We start from the raw sequence: 15,494 nt of genomic DNA, 5'->3' as shown, positions 1-15,494 counted from the left end.
ATGTTTGAACCAAGGCTGTAACGAGGTCAGGAGCTGAGTGGCCCTGGCGGAACCCAAACTGAGCGTCACTGAGCAGGTTATTGCTAAGCAAGTGCCGCTTGATGGCACTGTTGATGACACCTTCCATCACTTTACTGATGATTGAGAGTAGGCTGATGGGGCGGTAATTGGCCAGGTTGGACTTGTCCTGCTTTCTGTGTACTGGACATATCTGGGCAATTTTCCACATTGCAGGGTAGATGCCAGTGTTGTAGCTGTACTGGAACAGCTTGGCTGGGGGCGCGGCAAGTTCTGGAGCACAGATCTTCAGTACTATTGCCGGAATATTGTCAGGACCCATAGCTTTTGCGATATCCAGTGCCTTCAGTCGTTTCTTGATGTCACGCGGAGTGAATCGAATTGGCTGAAGTCTGGCATCTGTGATGCTGGGGACTACAGGAGGAGGCCGAGATGGATCATCAATTCGGCACTTCTGGCTGAAGATTGTTGCAAATGCTTCAGCCTTATCTTTCCCTAATTAATCTGCCCTTGTCCAAGTGACTGTTAATTTTGTCTCGGATTATCATCTCAAAAAGCTTTCCAACCACCAAGGTTAAACTGACTGACCTGTAGTTGCTGGGTTTTTTCTTATACCCTTTTTTGAACAACAACATCTTGTATTGATATAGTGCCTTTAACGTGACAAAACGTCCCAAGGCGCTTTACAGGAGCTTTATAAAACAAAGAATGACACTGAGCCGTAAAAATTAAGTCAGATGACCAAAAGTTTAGATTTAAGGAGTATCTTGAAGGTTTTGGTGGGACCACATCTGAAGTACTGTGTGCAGTTTTGGTCTCCACATTTAAGAAAGGATGTACTTGCATTGGAGGTGATACATCGAAGGTTCACAAAATTGGTCCCGGGGATGAGGGGGTTGTCAGAGGCAGAATAAATTGGGCCTATATTCTCTGGAGTTTAGAAGAATCTCATTGAAACATACAAGATTCTGAATGTGCTGGATAGGGTAGACACTGAGGGATTGTTTCTGCTGGTCAGGGAATCTAAAACCAAAGACTTGCAGGTTGATAGGTAAATTGGCCATTATAAATTGCCCCTAGTATAGGTAGGTGGTAGGGAAATATATGGACAGGTGGGGATGTGGTAGGAATATGGAATTAGTGTAGGATTAGTATAAATGGGAGTTTGATGGTCGGCACAGACTCAGTGGGCCGAAGGGCCTGTTTCAGTGCTGTATCTCTAAACTAAAACTAAACTAAACTAAAACACGGGGATACAGTCTTGGGATAAGGGGGCGATCATTCAGGACTGAGATGAGGAGAAATTACTTCACTCAAATGTTGTGAATCTTTGGAATTCTCTACCGCAGAGGGTTGTGGATGCTCCATCGTTGAATACATTTAAGGCTGGGACAGACAGAATTTTGGTCTGCCAGGGAATCGAGGGATATGGAGAGTGGGTGTGAAAGTGTAGTTGAAGCCTAAGATCAGCCAAAATCATACTGAATGGCAGAACAGGCTCAATTGCCTATGTGGTCTACTCCTGCTCCTATTTCTCGTGTTCTTGTGAAAACGAGGTGCAGAAACAGAGTGGCGAAGGGAGGGTATTCCAGAGCTTGGGGCCTAGGCAACTCAAGGCGCTGGGACCAATGATGGAGCAACTAAAAATCAGGGATGCACAAGAGGCCAGAATTAGAGGAGCGCAGGTTTCTTGGAGGGCTGTGGGGCTGGAGGAGATTACAGAGTTAGGGAGGGGCGAGGTCATGGAGGGATTTGAAAACAAGGAAGAGAAGTTTAAATCAAGACATTGCTTGTAGATCAGTGAGCACAGGGTGATAGGGGAACGGAACTTGGTGCGAGTTAAGACACAAGAGTTTTGGATTACCTCAAGTTTACGGAGAGTAGAATGTGAGAGACCAGCCAGGAGTGCATTGGAATAGTCAAGTCTAGAGGTAACGAAGGAATGAATGAGGGTTTCAGCAGCAGATGAGCTTGAGACAGGGCAAAGTCAGGCAATGCTACAGAGGTAGAAATAGGCGGTCTTAGTGATGGCACAAGTATGAGGTCGGAAGCTCAACTCGGGATCAAATGTGACACCAAGGTTGCAAACAGACTGGCTTAATCTTGGACTGTTGCCAGGGAGAGGGATGGAGTTGGTAGCTAGGGAATGGAGTTTGGAGCGGGGACTGAAAACAATGGCTTCAGTCTTTCCAATATTTAATTGGAGGAAATTTCTGCTTATCCAGTACTGGATGTTGGATAAGCAGTCTGATCATTTAGCAACAGTGGAGGAGTCAAGAGAAGTGGTGGTGAGGTAGAGCTGAGTGTTGTCAGTGTACATGTGAAAAGCAATGCCAAAAACTAATGCTGTCCTAGCTCTTTTTTGAACAAGCGTGTAACATTTGTAATTCTCCAGTCCTCTGGAACCAGCCACATATCTAAGGAAGATTGGAACCTTGACCAAATGGTTGAGGTCATTGAACTCATTGTGGCACTGCTGCCAGGTCCTCAGGGCCAGACTCCAGGAGTTGAACTCCCTTGCCAGCTACTCCCACTCCCTTTGAAGAGTGTTCCTTGAGGGCCTCCAAGAACCAGCCCACCATGAACTGCCACCTGCCCAGGCACAGCAGCCTCAGGAGGAAGGGCAAGGACAACACCACACCACTGATGAAGAGGTACCGTCACTTCATCTAACAGTCGCAGCCAACAGCTCAGATACTTGTACTCCATGAAATTTAGAGGGTAGTATACTGAGTCGAGATCTGCATGTGGTGAGACACCAGGCATGAGTGGGCTGCAGCCTGGCTCAGAAGGACGGATAGTTTGTGTACCAACTCAGTGTAGGGCGAGGTCACGTTTGAGCTCTGCTACAAGGGCTCAGAACAGGACTTTGATGGGGTGGCGTATGGCGGCATGCACACCTCCCATCACGCTCCATCACTAAGGCCTCCAGTACATCTGTGAAACTGGGAACCCACTTTCTTCCCTGGTGCTCTATTCGTTCAGCTTCCAATTCCAGCCAATTGCATTACAGGCAGTCAGCAGCAGCTTTATTGTAGCTTCCTTGCAGCTCCCCTTTAAGAGTGACAATCTGCCTTTAAGAGGTGCAGGCTAGCTAGAACATGTGCTAGCCAGGCACATTGCTAGGCCCCCATTAAGCGCTCAGTGAGCCAGCAGCACAAGTCACGCTTGGCTGAATGCTAAAATTATGCGAAGGAGGAGGCAGCACGAAGTTTGTGTAAATTGCGACCTCCCCTGCCAGAAAATGTGAGAAAATGAATTTTTAGCCCTAGGAGTAAAACTTCAAGTCAAGCCAATAAAAAGATAAGCTTATGTTTAGAGTATATAGAGCGAAAATGTAATCAGTAACATCTGTTGTTATGTGTCTATCAATCCCTCACACATCTGACACAGTTCATGCGGGGGGAAAAATGAAGTAATTTGAGTTAAGCTACCACAGACAAGTCATGTTCACAGTGAAGAAGAACTTATTATAAATGGCCTCAAAATCAGCAAGCACATGGAGATTGTGTGACATACTATCACACTCTTGGAGATGGAAGAAAAATAAAAGGAATCAACTTAAATCAAAATATAACTGCTGGAAAATCAGCACTATAGCAAACCTTTTTATTAATAAAGATTAGATATGTGGGTGTGAAGTTGGAAAAGAGAATGGCAAACAGGTTTGTGTTACAGACCTTCAGCTCTGGAGTGTCAGAGAGAAAATACAAATGGTTGTTATTAAAAGCTGCTCAAACAGTTTTTTTTAACAAGACAGGGTTTGAAAAACAGTTTGACACAGTAATTTCTATTCTTTGTAACAGTTTAACTTTGAAAGGGAAAGTTGATGGCGAGTCTCACTTTATAAGGAACAGCATGCAGTAAGTTGTTCACATATGGTTATATTACCTTCAACACCAAAATATAGACATTTCAGAAAGTCACTTCCAAATTATTACAAAAATGAACTAGGGTTGCCAATCCTCCAGGAGTCTCTCGGAATTGACGGTTAACCTCCAGGACACCCAGGAGGAAAATCACGGGCACATTAAAAAGAATATGTTCTTTTCATTTTTTTAAACACCTTATCAATAATAAAAATATTGGAGATGGGGGAAAAGGCTGCATGATTAACAGTCAAGATTAATCCAATCAGGTCTGAAAGAGTTTGTTTGCTTTCTAATTGGTTTGGGATAACAGTGCACCCGGAGGATGGACCAATGGTGGGAATATAAGGGTGGGTTGGTTTGAAGTGGAAAGTCATGTGGTCAAGCCTCCAGGAATACACCCAATCAGAATTGGCAATCCTAAAATGGACGTCTTCCCACAACTGAACTTCTCCTGTAAGAAATTTATTTTTAATTTGATGAAGATCGTCAAATCTTTGGGCCAACTAAACAAAATATACAATGGATGGTAGGACCCTAGGAAGTACAAAGGGTCAGAGGGACCTTGGTATACTCATCCATAGATCACTGAAGGCAGCAGCACAGGTAGATAAGGTGATCAGGAAGGCATATGGGCTACTTGCCTTTATTAGCCGAGGCATAGAATATAAGAGCAGGGAGGTTATGATGGAGCTGTATAAAACGCTAGTTAGGCCACAGCTGGAGTACTGTGTACAGTTCTGGGCACCACACTATAGGAAGGATGTGATTGCACTGGAGAGGGTAAAGAGGAGATTCACCAGGATGTTGCCTGGGCTGGAGCATTTCAGCTATGAAGAGAGAATGAAAAGGCTAGGGTTGTTTTCCTTAGAGCAGAGAAGGCTGAGGGGGGACATGATTGAGGTATACAAAATTATGAGGGGCATTGATTGGTTAGATAGGAAGTAACTTTTTTACCTTAGTGGCGGGGTCAATAACCAGGGGATATAGATTTAAGGTAAGGGGCAGGAGGTTTAGAAGGGATTTGAGGGGAAAAAAATTTCACTCAGAGGGTGGTTGGAATTTGGAACGCACTGAGGGCAGGAACCCTCACAACATTTAAGAAGTATTTAAATGAGCACTTGAAACGCCATAGCATTCAAGGCTACAGGCCAAGTGCTGGAAATTGGGATTAGAATAGTTAGGTGTTTGATGGCTGGCACAGACATGACGGGCCTGTTTCTGTGCTGATTAACTCTCTGACTCTAAAATGTAACTCAACTGTAATAGAAAACATGCATATAGTTTACCCTGCTATTCAAATAGCTAAATAATGCACCAACCAAATACTGACACCAGATTTAAACCACCTGCAGTTGGAACAAATATTAAGGACGACTATCTGATAAAATGCAAAATGCATCAGTGAAAAAATATAAAGAGATGTCTTCTCATTTATATTGGTCTGTCTTTACCATTACAGACAATGGTCTCCAGCTCCACAGACAATAAAGGAGGCAATCATTATGTAAGTGCACTGCAGAAATCCAGTCAGGATGAGGAAAAGAAAATTGGGAGTAATATTGTGTCTAAAGTGGATCGCCGTGAACACCTGAAAAAATCTGCCACACTTCCAAATTCTGTCACAGGTACGTGATATCATTGTTTTAAGAGGGCAGATTTACATATGTTATGCTGTTATTGTCAGTTTATGGGGCAGAATTTCAGTTTTTGGCGCTATCAGTGATTCTGGGTACAAATTGCATCCAAAATTGCACCCATTTGAAATGTGTTTTTTCTTGAGTTTCCGCTCAAAGATTTGCATGTCAGTGAACACAAAATCTGCCATGAACCTGAACAGTCAGGCAGCATTTTAAAACATTTTTAAAAAGAATTTTGCTTTAAAAATAAAATTCCTTGATATATTTAAGAATGGTAAATTTGGTAACGTTTAATTAATACAGCTGAAAATGGGATTAGTCATAAAAATAAGTATCTTAAATCACAGTGTCCATCCATCACCTGTGAGTAACCTCATCTTAAATTTTTGAAAGTGACTTTTAAAAAATATACCAAATTATTTTGCTAGTTATATTCGGGTACAATCATCGGTTAATCGGTTCTTTAGTAATTAAAAAAAATTCTAAATCTTTTAAAACGTACCTATTAGTGGCCTTGTGCTCAAATGTTCCAAATTAACTTTTGGAGCCTCCGTGAAGGCCTGAAAAGGTGCCCAGTTCATGGAAACTCCCAAAGGTGATTTATTAACCCTGGGGTCATAGCCAGATTTGTGGGTGGGGCTTACTTCTAGCACGATGATTTAAAATTAGTGCAAAAGGCCACAGAAACTGGAGTTGTACTGAATGCAATTTGTGCTTAAAATTCTGTGAAACTTCGCAGCAGTTGCGCCGATATTAGAGGAATTGCATTTGGCCTACATGTGAGTCCAGTCCCACAGCAATATGCTTGACTCTTAACTGCCCCCTGAAACAAGCCACTCAGTTGTACCAAATCATTGCAGAAAAGTCGAATAAGAATAAGATCGTATGGACCACCCAGCATCAACCTAGGCACCAGAAACAATAACAGCACAGCCCGCCCAGTTGACCCTGCAAGGTCCTCCTTACTAACATATGGGGACTTGTGCCAAAATTGGGAGAGCTGTCCCACAGACTAGTCAAGCAACAGCCTGACATAGTCATACTCACCAAATCATACCTGTTGCAGTCAGGTGAGGAGGAGGTCAAAGGGCTTGCCTTTTTCCCTCTCCCTATTTGACCACAACAGGTTTAATTCTTTTTTAAACTGGATGTACTGGCCAATTCAGTAGGTGTTTGATTACTTATTGCTGTGATCATAACAAGAACCAATCAAATAGGTTTTCTTGATTTTAACAAAGAGGGTAATTTTATTGTACTCACACACACACACTAGAGGTTTACACACACACAAATAGGTTACAGAGGGGGAAAAGTAGATTGGTTGAGTTAGAGTCCATAGAAAAAAGGGGTATACAGTCTATGGGGTTTGGTGATTCGGCTGGCTTCGAGCTGATTTCAATGTTCCTGAGGCTTTTAGTTTGAAGAGGTAGATGATTGGTTCGGTGGGTCACTTGGAGAGAGCGATGTGGATGATTTCCTCCAACGGGGTTTCTGATTGTAGCTGGAGTATGCAGAGGTGATCAGTCAGCAGACAGGGTTCAAAGCTTGTCAGCTGAAACGGGGGGAGAGAGAGAGAGAGACTGCACATGTCAGAGTCCAGAAGCTTTTCCTTGCTGCTGCAGAGAAACACAAGCTTAAAACCAGAGATGGGTAGGGGCTTGTCACATGACAGTCACCCAGTGATTCAAACATGGTAGCAGTGTTTCTCTTCTTGCTAAAAAGAACAGGTAATTCCCTGAAACTTCCTGGGTCTAGGTTCTTACTGGGATGAGCAGTCATTTCATTTCCACCTCACAGGCCTTGCAATGTAGGATACAGTGTTGCAAATTAGGTGGCCATCCCAAGCTGCCAGCAAAGTCATCCTTCATCTGTTCTTTTTTAAATTTCTTCAAAAAATATAAATTCAGATCGCCAGTGGATTAAAAAAAATTATCAATCAACAAAGCAAGTTGGCGTGACATACCTTACAGCAATGCCCCAGATTCCTCCATCACCATCCTGGGTATGTCCTGTCCCACCAGCAGGACAGACCCATCAGAGGTGGTGGCACAGTGGTATACAGTCGGGATAGAGTTGCCCTGGGAGTCCTCAACATTGACTCTGGACCCCATGAAGTCTCATGGCATCAGGTCAAATATGGGCAAGGTAACCTCCCACTGATTACCACCTACCGCCCTCTCTCAGCTGATGAATCAATGCTTCTCCACGTTGAACACCAATTGGAAGAAGCACTGAGGGTAGCAAGAGCACAGAAAGTATTCCAGGTGAGGAACTTCAATGCCCATCACCAAGAGTGTCTCAGTAGCACCACTTTAGACCTAGCTGGCCGAGTCCTGAAGGACATAACTGCTAGACTGGATCTGCGGCAGGTGGTGAGGGAACCAACAAGAGGGAAAAACCTGTTTGAGCTCACCCTTACCAATCTAGCTGTCGCGAATGCATCTGTCCTTGACAGCATTGGTAGGAGTGACCACCACACAGTCCTTGTGAAGATGAAGACCCGATTTCACACTAAGGATACTGTCTATTGTGTTGTGTTGCACTTCGCCAACCATGCTAAATGAGATAGATTCAGAACACATCTAGCAGCTCAAAACTGGGCATCCATGAAGTGCTGTGACCATCAGCAGCAGCCGAATTGTATTCAACCACAATCTATAATCTGATGGCTTGGCATGTCCTTCACTCTACCATTACCATCAAGCCAGGGGACCAACCTTGGTTTAATGAGGAGTGCAGGGGGGCATGCCAGGAGCAGCATCCGGCATATCTCAAAATGAGGTGCCAAATTGGGTGAAACTACAATACAGGACGAGATGCATGCTAAACATCGGAAGCAGCATGCGATAGACAGAGCTAAGCAATCCTACAACCAACAGATCAGAACAAAGCTCTGCAGTCCTGCCACATCCAGTCGTGAATGGTGGTGGACAATTAAACAACTAAGTGGAGGAGGAGGCTCCACAAACATCCGCATCCTCAATGAAGGGAGAGCTCAGCACATCAATGCAAAAGAAAAGGCTGAAGCATTTGCAACCATCTTCAGCCAGAAATGCCAAGTGGATGATCCATCTTGGCCTCCTCCTGAGATCCCAGCATTAGAGATGCCAATCTTCAGCCAATTCAATTCACTCCACGTGATATTAAGAAATGGCTGAAGGTACTGGATAGAGCAAAGGCTATGGGTGCCGACATCATCCCGGTAGTAGTACTGAAGACTGAAGAAAAAAAATTGTGCGCCAGAGCTAGCTGCACCCATAGCCAAGTCCTGTACAGCTACAACACTGGCATCTCCCAGCAATGTGAAAAACTGCCCAGGTATGTCCTATCCGCAAAACGCAGGACAAATCCAATGCGGCCAATTACTGCACCATCAGTCTACTGTCGATCATCAGCAAAGTGTTGGAAGGTGTCATCAACAGTGCTATCAAGCGACACTTACACAGCAATAACCTGCTCACCAATGCTCAGGTTGATTCTGTCAGGGCCAATAGGCTCCAGACCTAAATACAGCCTTGGTCCAAACATGGACAAAAGAGATGAGGTGAGAGTGACTGTCCTTGACATCAAGACAGCATTTGACCAAGTGTGGCATTAAGGAGCCCTAGAAAAATTTAAGTCAATGGGAATCAGGGGGAAAACTCTCCACTCGTTGGTGTCATACCTAGTATAGAGGAAGATGATTGTGTTTGTCAGAGGCAAAACATCTAAGCCCCAGGACACTGCTGCAGGAGTTCCTCAGGGTAGTGTTCAAGGCTCAACCGTCTTCAGCTGCTTCATCAATAACCTTCCCTCCATCGTAAGATCAGAAGTGGGGGGTTCGCTGATGTTTGCACAATGTTCAGTACCATTCGTGGCTCGTCAGATACTGCAGCAGTTCGTGTTCACACGCAGCAAGACCTGGACAACATTTAGGCTTGGTCTGATAGTGACAAGTAACATTCGAGCCACACAAGTGTCAGGCAATGACCATCTCCAACAAGAGAGAATCTAACCATCTCTCCTTGACATTCAATGGCATTACCATCGCTGAATCCCCCACCATCAATATCCTAGGGGTTACCATTGACCAGAACTTAACTGGAGTAGCCACATAAATACCATGGCTACAAGAGCAGGTCAGAAGCTTGGAATTCTGCAGTGAATAACTCACCTCCTGATTCCCAAAACCCTGTCAGGAGTATGATGGAATACTTTCCACTTGCCTGGATGGCTGCAGGTCCAACACTCAAAAAGCTCGACACCATCCAGGACAAAGCAGCCCGTTTGATTGGCACCCCATCTATAAACATTCACTCCCTCCACCACTGACACACAGTGGCAGTTGTGTGTACTACAAGATACACTGCAGCAACTCGCCAAGCCTCCTTTGGCAGCACCTTCCAAACCCACAACCTCGACCACAAGGGCAGGAGACACATCGGAACACCACCACCTGCAAGTTCACCTGCAAGTCATACATCTTCCTAACAGCACTGTGGATGTACCTACACCAAATGGTCTGCAGCGGTTCAAGAAAGCGCTCACCACCACCTTCTCGAGGGCAATTAGGGATGGGCAACAAATGCTGGCTTTGCCGGCAATGCCCATATTCCATGAAAGAATGAAAACAAAAAGCCCAATTTAGCATAAACTTCAGGCCATGTTTAAACAGGATAAAATTTCTTACACATTAACATTTTGAAATTATATTAAATGAGTAACATTGCAGCTTTTGAGGTGTTTTGAGTGGATCTTGGAAGAGTGCATTCCTAACATTCTGCTGTTCAGTTATTGTGTGAAACTCATGCTGTACAGCCTTGTCTTGTCACAGTGATTTTATTTTTTTCAATTCATTTTTGCTTTTAAATAATGGCCCTGAGAATCCTCAGGGATTCCACCGGAAAATGGTGCAGACCCAGTCGGTATCAATGAAGAATGTAAATCAAGTGAGTTCTGTAAGTCGTGAGATCAGCCTTGCAAAGAATAACCTTTTTTCATTAATTCACGGGATGTGGGCATCACTGGCAAAGCCAGCACTTATTGCCCATCCATAATTGCCATTGAGAAGGTGGTGGTAAACCATCTTCTTGAACTGCTACAGTCCATGTGGTGTAGGGTCACCGCAGTGCTCTTAGGTAGGGCTTTCTCGGATTTTGACCCAGCGACGATGATAGGAATGATGATATATTTCAAAGTCAGGATGGTGTGTGTGACCTGGAGGGGAACTTGCAGGTGGTGGTGTTCCCATGCACCTACTACCCTTGTTCTTCTTAGTGGTAAAGGTTGCAGGTCTGGAAGGTGCTGTTGAAGACATCTTGGCAAGTTGCTGCAGTGCATTTTGTAGGTGGTCCACACTGCGGCCACAATGTGCTGTTGGTGGAAGGAGTGAATGTTTGAGGTGGCAGATGGTGTGCTAATGAAGCTGGATGGTGCTGAGCTGAAGTAGCACTAATTCAGGCAAGTGTGGAGTATTTCATCACACTCTTGACTTGTGTCTTGTAAATGGTGGACAGGCTTTAGGGGGTCAGGAGTTGAGTTACTCGCCACAGAATTCCCAGCTGCTGACCTGCTTTTGTAGACACGGTATTTATTTAACTGGTTCAGTTAAGTTTTTGGTCAATGGTTACCCCCAGGATATTGATGGTGGGGCATTCAGCAATTGTAATGCCATTGAATGTCAAGGGGAAGTGGTTAGATGGTCAGAACTGAAGCAGGGTCACTGATCTGAAACGTTAACTCTGTTTCTCTCGCCACAGATGCTGCCAGACCTGCTGAGTATTTCCGGCATTTCTTGTTTTTATTTCAGATTTCCAGCATCCGCAGTATTTTGCTTTTATTCCTTTGTGTTGGTATGACTCCAGCCATTGGAGAGTTTTCCCATGATTCCCATTGACTTCAATTTTACTAGGGCTCCTTGATGCCACACTCATCTTGGCAACATCATTTGAAAACACAGCATCAGTTTCTACAAGTACACTGATGACACCCAGCTCGGCCTCATGACCATCTCTCTCGACCCCTCCACTGTCTGTAAATCATCAGACTGCTTATCCGACATCCAGTACCGGATGAGCGGAACTCAATATTGGGATGACCAAAGCCATTGGCTTTGGTAACCACCACAAACTCCATTCCCTAGCCACTGACTCCAAACCTCTCCCTGACAACTATCTTAGGCTGACCCAGACTGTTCGCAACCTTGGTGTTATATTTGACACTGAGAAGAACTACCAATCACATATCTGCACTAAAACTGCCTATTTCCACTTCTGTAACATTGCCCAACTCTGCCTCTGCCTCAGCCCATCTGCTGCTGAAACCTTCATCCATGTCTCTGTCACCTCTGTACTTGAGTATTTCAAAGCACTCTTAGCCAGCCTCCCACTTTCTACCCTTTGTAAATTTGAGGTCATCCAAAACTCTGCTGCCCATATTCTAACTTGCACCATGTCCCATTCATCCACCGCCCCTGTGCTCACTGACCTCCACTGGCTCCTGGTTAACACCACCTTGATTTTAAAATTCTCATCCTTATTTTCAAATCCCTCCATGGCTTTACCACTCTCTGGATTGGATTTTGTTGTCCCGCAGTGGTGGCAGGCAAAAAAAAAATGGTGGCCGGCATGCACGGGCCACACATTGTCACGATCCTGCATCCGGCGGCTCATTTACATATGCGCGGCAGCCACCCCCCTCCCCGACTACATGGAGGGGGTGGCCTCAGTGATACCGTGAACAGTGTTACCTGAGACAGGAGCAGGAGCTGGCGCCATTTTTAAAAGTCTGCCAGCCCTGCAGACAGTTCCAAAGATGCAGAGTTTGCCCCTACCCCCTCCCCTGTGCAAAACATGCAGAGCTCACCCTTTCCACCCCCACCCCCACCCCGCCCCCTTGCCAACAGAGCAATGAAGAGTTCCAACCCGCACCCCCCCCCCACCCATTTCTGGCTACTTAAATATAATGCAAATGTCCAAGTTTGCTGCAAAAACAAATAAGAGAAGGATATTACCTACCAACCTTTGCAGGCACCAAGGGCTCTCACCTCGGTGGCGCCAGCTTTTCAAGGATGGGAACATGAAGGCATGCGAGGGCCACACGTTGCGCTGAAGATTGGAAAGGGTTGGTAGGATCGCAGCGAATTCCATTAAAATGTATGCTAACAGGTAATTTCAATATTTAAAGCATGGTCCCACTACAGAGTGGTGGAGGTCCTGCCCTGAAGCTTCCCCGCCGTCGAGAAGATCGGGCCCGGCAATCCCGGCGCGGGCTCCATGGTGGGCCGCTGCCGCTCCGATCTCCCGGAACCACCGGCACGGAACCTGATGTCAAGAGGAGAACAAGATCCCGGCCGCTATTTCTGTAATCTCTGCACCCTATAACCTCCAAGATATATTTGCTCTCCTCCAATTCTGGCCTCGAGGATCCCCGATTTTAATTGGGCATGTGTGCCTCACTGGCAAGGGCACCATTTATTGCCTATTCCTTGTTGCCCTGACAAGCTGGTAGTGGACCGTGTTCTTAAACCACCTGAATTCCATGTCACTTTGTTATTCTTTGCGGTGGTTTGATGCAACTGAGTGGCTTGCTATGCCACCTCAGAGGGTAGTTAAGATTCAGTTATATTGGTGTGCAACTGGATTTACATGTAGGCTAGACTGGGTAAGGATGGCACATTTCCTTTCCTAAAGAACATTAGTGAACCAGATGGGTTTTCATGACAATCTAATGGCCCAGCTTTTGTGGTCACCGGTGAATAACTGGTGCTCGCCGATCATTACACTTACATTTGCCCACAAACTATTTGTGGGCTTTTGCACTGCGACTTGCCATAATTAGAGTCAAAGCAGCCTGACAGCCTTTATAGGGACCTGAAGAGGGCAAGCAACAGTGTGTTTCCTTAACCAATCAGATTGAAGACTCCTTATGAGTCACAAAGTCTAAACCAGTAATTATCAGTTAGAATATTTAATTCAATGTAAAATCATCTACAGAAAGCAAGTAAAGCAAAATAAAGAGAGGGCAAGAAAGATGGGATTGTGAGAGAGAAAGAGAGAGAGATAAAAGAGACAGAAGAAGTAAATAATTTTTTTGATTTTTTTTAATCTCCAAAAATAATTAAAATCTGAAGGAATGAGAGTCTACACTTTCAAAAGTAAATTTTCATCATCAGAGTGGTTGTTTGGCAGTAGTTAAGACTTAACATGCTGTTAAAAATTCACTTACACTAGAAAAAACAAGCCTTAACTTTTTCTGCCATGTTTAGTGGGTTAGTACTGCAACTTCATGCTGCTCATATATGTGAACACTGAGTCTCTTGGCAAGATACTGCTAGAGCAAAGCTTCTGAAGGAGCTGAGTAACTTGGACAGCAACCTCATTATTTCCATGTTTAATCATGCATGTGTGGATGCTGGAAGTTGCTGTCCAATTTACTCCTTAATAACAATGAGCACTGATGGCCTCACTGTTATTCTTATTGCAAAATCCAGGCCATTATCTTCATGCAAACTTTTTGTTTTAACTGATATTAGTTATTGTATTTCAATTTTTTTTAACTGAATTCAAATTCTCACATTTCCCTTGTTCTCTGGATTATTAGTTCAGGCCTCGGGATCACTAATCCAGTAACATAACACAACTACTACATTATCATGCAAAGTCAATGAGTGTTAGGGGAAAGCAGAATCAAATTTGGCCATGATTCTTCCAGTGTCTCACTATGTCGGAAAATCCTGACACACTCACTGACAAGGCTTAAACACAGGGTTTGTGGGACTGTATCCCAACAAGGAGTCAACACTTTCAGAAGTAGAGGGGGAAGAGAAAAAAATGGCAGCACATTGAAATAGGTTGGTAATATATGTGAATCTTTATAATAAGAAACTATTTCTATTCACCGTTGCATTATTTTCCTTATATTTTGATTTTCAATAAAATCCATTTTTGGTATTTTCATGTGTTTAATTCTTTCTAAATTCTCTTTGCATAGTTGAAATTTGTGATTCAATGTCATCAACTCCACCAGTGAAAGAAGTACCGAAGAGATTCTCAACTCCGGATGCTGCACCGGTATCCGTGGAACCTGCCTGGCTAGCCCTTGCCAAGAGAAAAGCTAAAGCTTGGAGTGACTGTCCTCAGATAATTAAATGAACCCAAATGGTTTGGGAACCTCCACTATATCCTGTATAGCTGTCACGAAACAAAAAATGCGAAAGTGTATTTTTTTCAAAATCGATTAAAACCATAAAAAGCACTGCATGTGCTGCAGACATCACCTTTCTCAGTATATCTAGAATGCAAATAACATGTAGCTTGTAAATGTATATCTCGATTCACATTCTCTGTAGTTTCCCAATATTGTTTGTAAATTTGAATATACATGAATATCAATTGCCACAGCTTACATTTAACTGTTGCGGTCCTTGACTGTGTATGGTAGTTCTTGCTCTTCCTCTTGCTACCACCACCTTCAAAGCCAATTTTACTTTCAAAACCTGTCAGAAAGGATGTTCCCTTTGCCCTAAAATGTCTCAAGTTTTGATGGTCATCTAAATGAGGTCCTAAAGTCCTTCAATAAAATATTAAATATTTTCATAACTTGACTATAAATGAAGCTCTATCTTAATTTTAGCATTTACTTGAATTCTATTTTGGATTAGATTTTGGCATGATGTACGTGTCTGTGATTCTAGGACAAAAAATCCATTTCTTTCAAAATAATGCCAGCAAGAACAAGAAAGGTTGTTTGTTTCAAGTTGGTTAATTTAGGCAACATTTAAAACAGAAATTACAGAATTACAGTAATATAGATCAGAAGACAAATTCAAAGTGCCATGGAAAAAGTTAAAACAGCTTACACATGGTAGTTTAAATAGTGCTGAAAAATAGTTTCTCCCCCCCCCCCCACTAAGAATATAGTTTTATTTTTTGATCTTTCCTGTTGCACAGTAAGATGTGGATGTCTGCACAGTAAATGACATTTGCTG

General features: G+C 43.8%; 1 protein-coding gene across 1 annotated transcript in view; it reads left to right on the top strand.

Moving 5' to 3' along the window:
- Positions 1 to 15,103, top strand: part of cracd (capping protein inhibiting regulator of actin dynamics) — a 119,204-nt gene extending 104,101 nt beyond the window's left edge. Inside the window, exons 7-8 of the mRNA XM_068057049.1 lie at positions 5,350 to 5,515; positions 14,498 to 15,103. Of these exons, the coding sequence (XP_067913150.1) occupies positions 5,350 to 5,515; positions 14,498 to 14,658 (327 nt within the window). The 3' untranslated portion in view covers positions 14,659 to 15,103. The remainder of the gene's footprint in view (positions 1 to 5,349; positions 5,516 to 14,497) is intronic.
- The last annotated feature ends 391 nt before the right edge of the window (positions 15,104 to 15,494 follow it).

The sequence above is a fragment of the Heterodontus francisci genome, chromosome 1 (genome assembly GCF_036365525.1).
Source record: "Heterodontus francisci isolate sHetFra1 chromosome 1, sHetFra1.hap1, whole genome shotgun sequence".
NCBI classification, from domain to species: Eukaryota; Metazoa; Chordata; class Chondrichthyes; order Heterodontiformes; family Heterodontidae; genus Heterodontus; species Heterodontus francisci.
Note: the sequence above shows the minus strand (reverse complement) of the source record. Positions and strands in the feature narration are given on the sequence as shown.